Source organism: Seriola lalandi, unplaced genomic scaffold (genome assembly GCF_002814215.2).
Source record: "Seriola lalandi dorsalis isolate HSWRI2012SDOR001 ecotype SW California unplaced genomic scaffold, Sedor1 jcf7180002049886, whole genome shotgun sequence".
Taxonomy (NCBI): domain Eukaryota; kingdom Metazoa; phylum Chordata; class Actinopteri; order Carangiformes; family Carangidae; genus Seriola; species Seriola lalandi.
The window spans coordinates 1-1,608 of record NW_019520439.1 but is presented as its reverse complement, the minus strand read 5'-3'; the positions used below and the strand labels follow the sequence as shown (position 1 = coordinate 1,608).

General features: G+C 48.8%; 1 protein-coding gene across 1 annotated transcript in view; it reads right to left on the bottom strand.

Moving 5' to 3' along the window:
- The window catches only part of LOC111649042 (centrosomal protein of 85 kDa-like), a gene marked incomplete at its 5' end in the record, with an annotated part of 6,084 nt that extends 4,931 nt beyond the window's left edge, over window positions 1–1,153 (bottom strand). The window contains one exon of the mRNA XM_023398780.2: window positions 288–1,153. Coding sequence (XP_023254548.2) covers window positions 288–1,153 — 866 coding nt within the window. The remainder of the gene's footprint in view (window positions 1–287) is intronic.
- Window positions 1,154–1,608: the final 455 nt, after the last annotated feature.

Sequence of the window (1,608 nt, the reverse complement as noted above, 5' to 3'; positions counted from 1 at the left end):
TGTCAATTAAAAAAGTTGACACCGTTTAACTTCAGCTTTTCCAGAATCCTTTAACCCCACTACACTTTCTTCAGAACCTGCATTGTCTAGTGAATCATTGTTCTTCTATAAAACATAAGATTTGAGAACATGCAGCTTTTTTTTTTATAAAACAAACAAAACAAAACAGCGCCTTTCATTTGGACTCCTGTTACAGTCTTCTGTCAGTCAGAGTGAATTTAGTGACCAGCATCACTGGTTAAATGGTTTTTGGACCATATTCCAAATTATTTTAAGACTGCTCTCACCTGGTTAAACCCTGGTTCCTGCTGATGTCCCTGTTGCCATGACGAAGGCCCATCTCCACCACAGCCCTCTGTTCCCATACCACTGATTTGACCAGGTTCACTTCCACGCTCGGCTTTGGGTCTATACTCCATCTGCTCCGTCAGCCACATCTGGGTGCGAACCGCAGGCTGGATTGGGGAGCCTCTGTCAGTCTGGTGACCCAGTGTTGTGTCCGCTTGTTTGGGTAAACTTAGGCCATACACCTGTCCCCCTCCCCGGCCCAGCTTAGCTTCTGGTAAAGCACTATAGTTCATGTCCAAAGTGTTGTGTCTTACTGGCGAGGACAGAGCTGAGGAAAGAGACCGGCCTGTGTCCAAGCCAGTGGATCTACTGCTGTGGTTGTAGCGGTAGCAGGGGCCAGCGCCGGGCGAGCGCTGCAGCAAGCTATGGCAGAGCAAGGATGAGGATAAAGGTAGATAAAGGTCCACATTTGATCCAAGTGGTTCCTTCCTATACCCATAGAGCAGACCTCTGTCCAGGGAGCCTTGTGAATCTGAGTTGTATTGATGGCCTGATGTTCTGGTGGAGCTCTTTTCAGCTCCAGAGGACAACTTGGTGAGAGAGGACCACCTCCGGATGGGCTGATGGTCTTTCATGTCGAGACAGCTCGGTGCACCCAGGGGAGACATGGCTGGCGTAAGCAGCTGGCAGGACCTGCTCCATTTACCTGAGCTGCTGGGTGAGCAAGGTATTCTGAAACTGGTGTTGGGTGAGGAGGATGGGGATGGCATGACGTGGACAGTGGGGATGCCATCATCATCCTGGCCCAAGTGATGCTGGGACAGTGGCTGGAAAGACAAAGGAGTGGTACTGGAGCTGGAGTCGTCTGTAGGGAGACATACAGATGAAGACAGTGACTCAGACATCATCATCATCATCAAGACAGGCATACCAACATTACAACATAAAGTATGAGGAATTTTCGAGATTCGTGTTCGAGAAGCAGAAACTTAAAACATGACAACGATGCAATTGTCTAAAGGTCAGCTCAGAGAGACCATCAGGTTCTTGGTCTCCTCTCTTCTCCCTGATGTCTCAGTTAGTCCAGGTCCAGCTCTAGAAGAGTCCTGGCTGTTCCAGACTTCTTCATGTCAGAATGATGGAGACCACTGTTCTTCTCAGGAACCTTCAGTGCAGCAGAAATGTTTTTGAGCCTTGACACAGTCCTGTCTCTGAGCTCTGCAGCATCCTTCCTCCTCATGGTTTCTGCTCTGATCTGCATCGTCAGCTGTGAGACTTTATATAGACAGGTGTGTGTCTTTCACATCATGTCCAATCAGC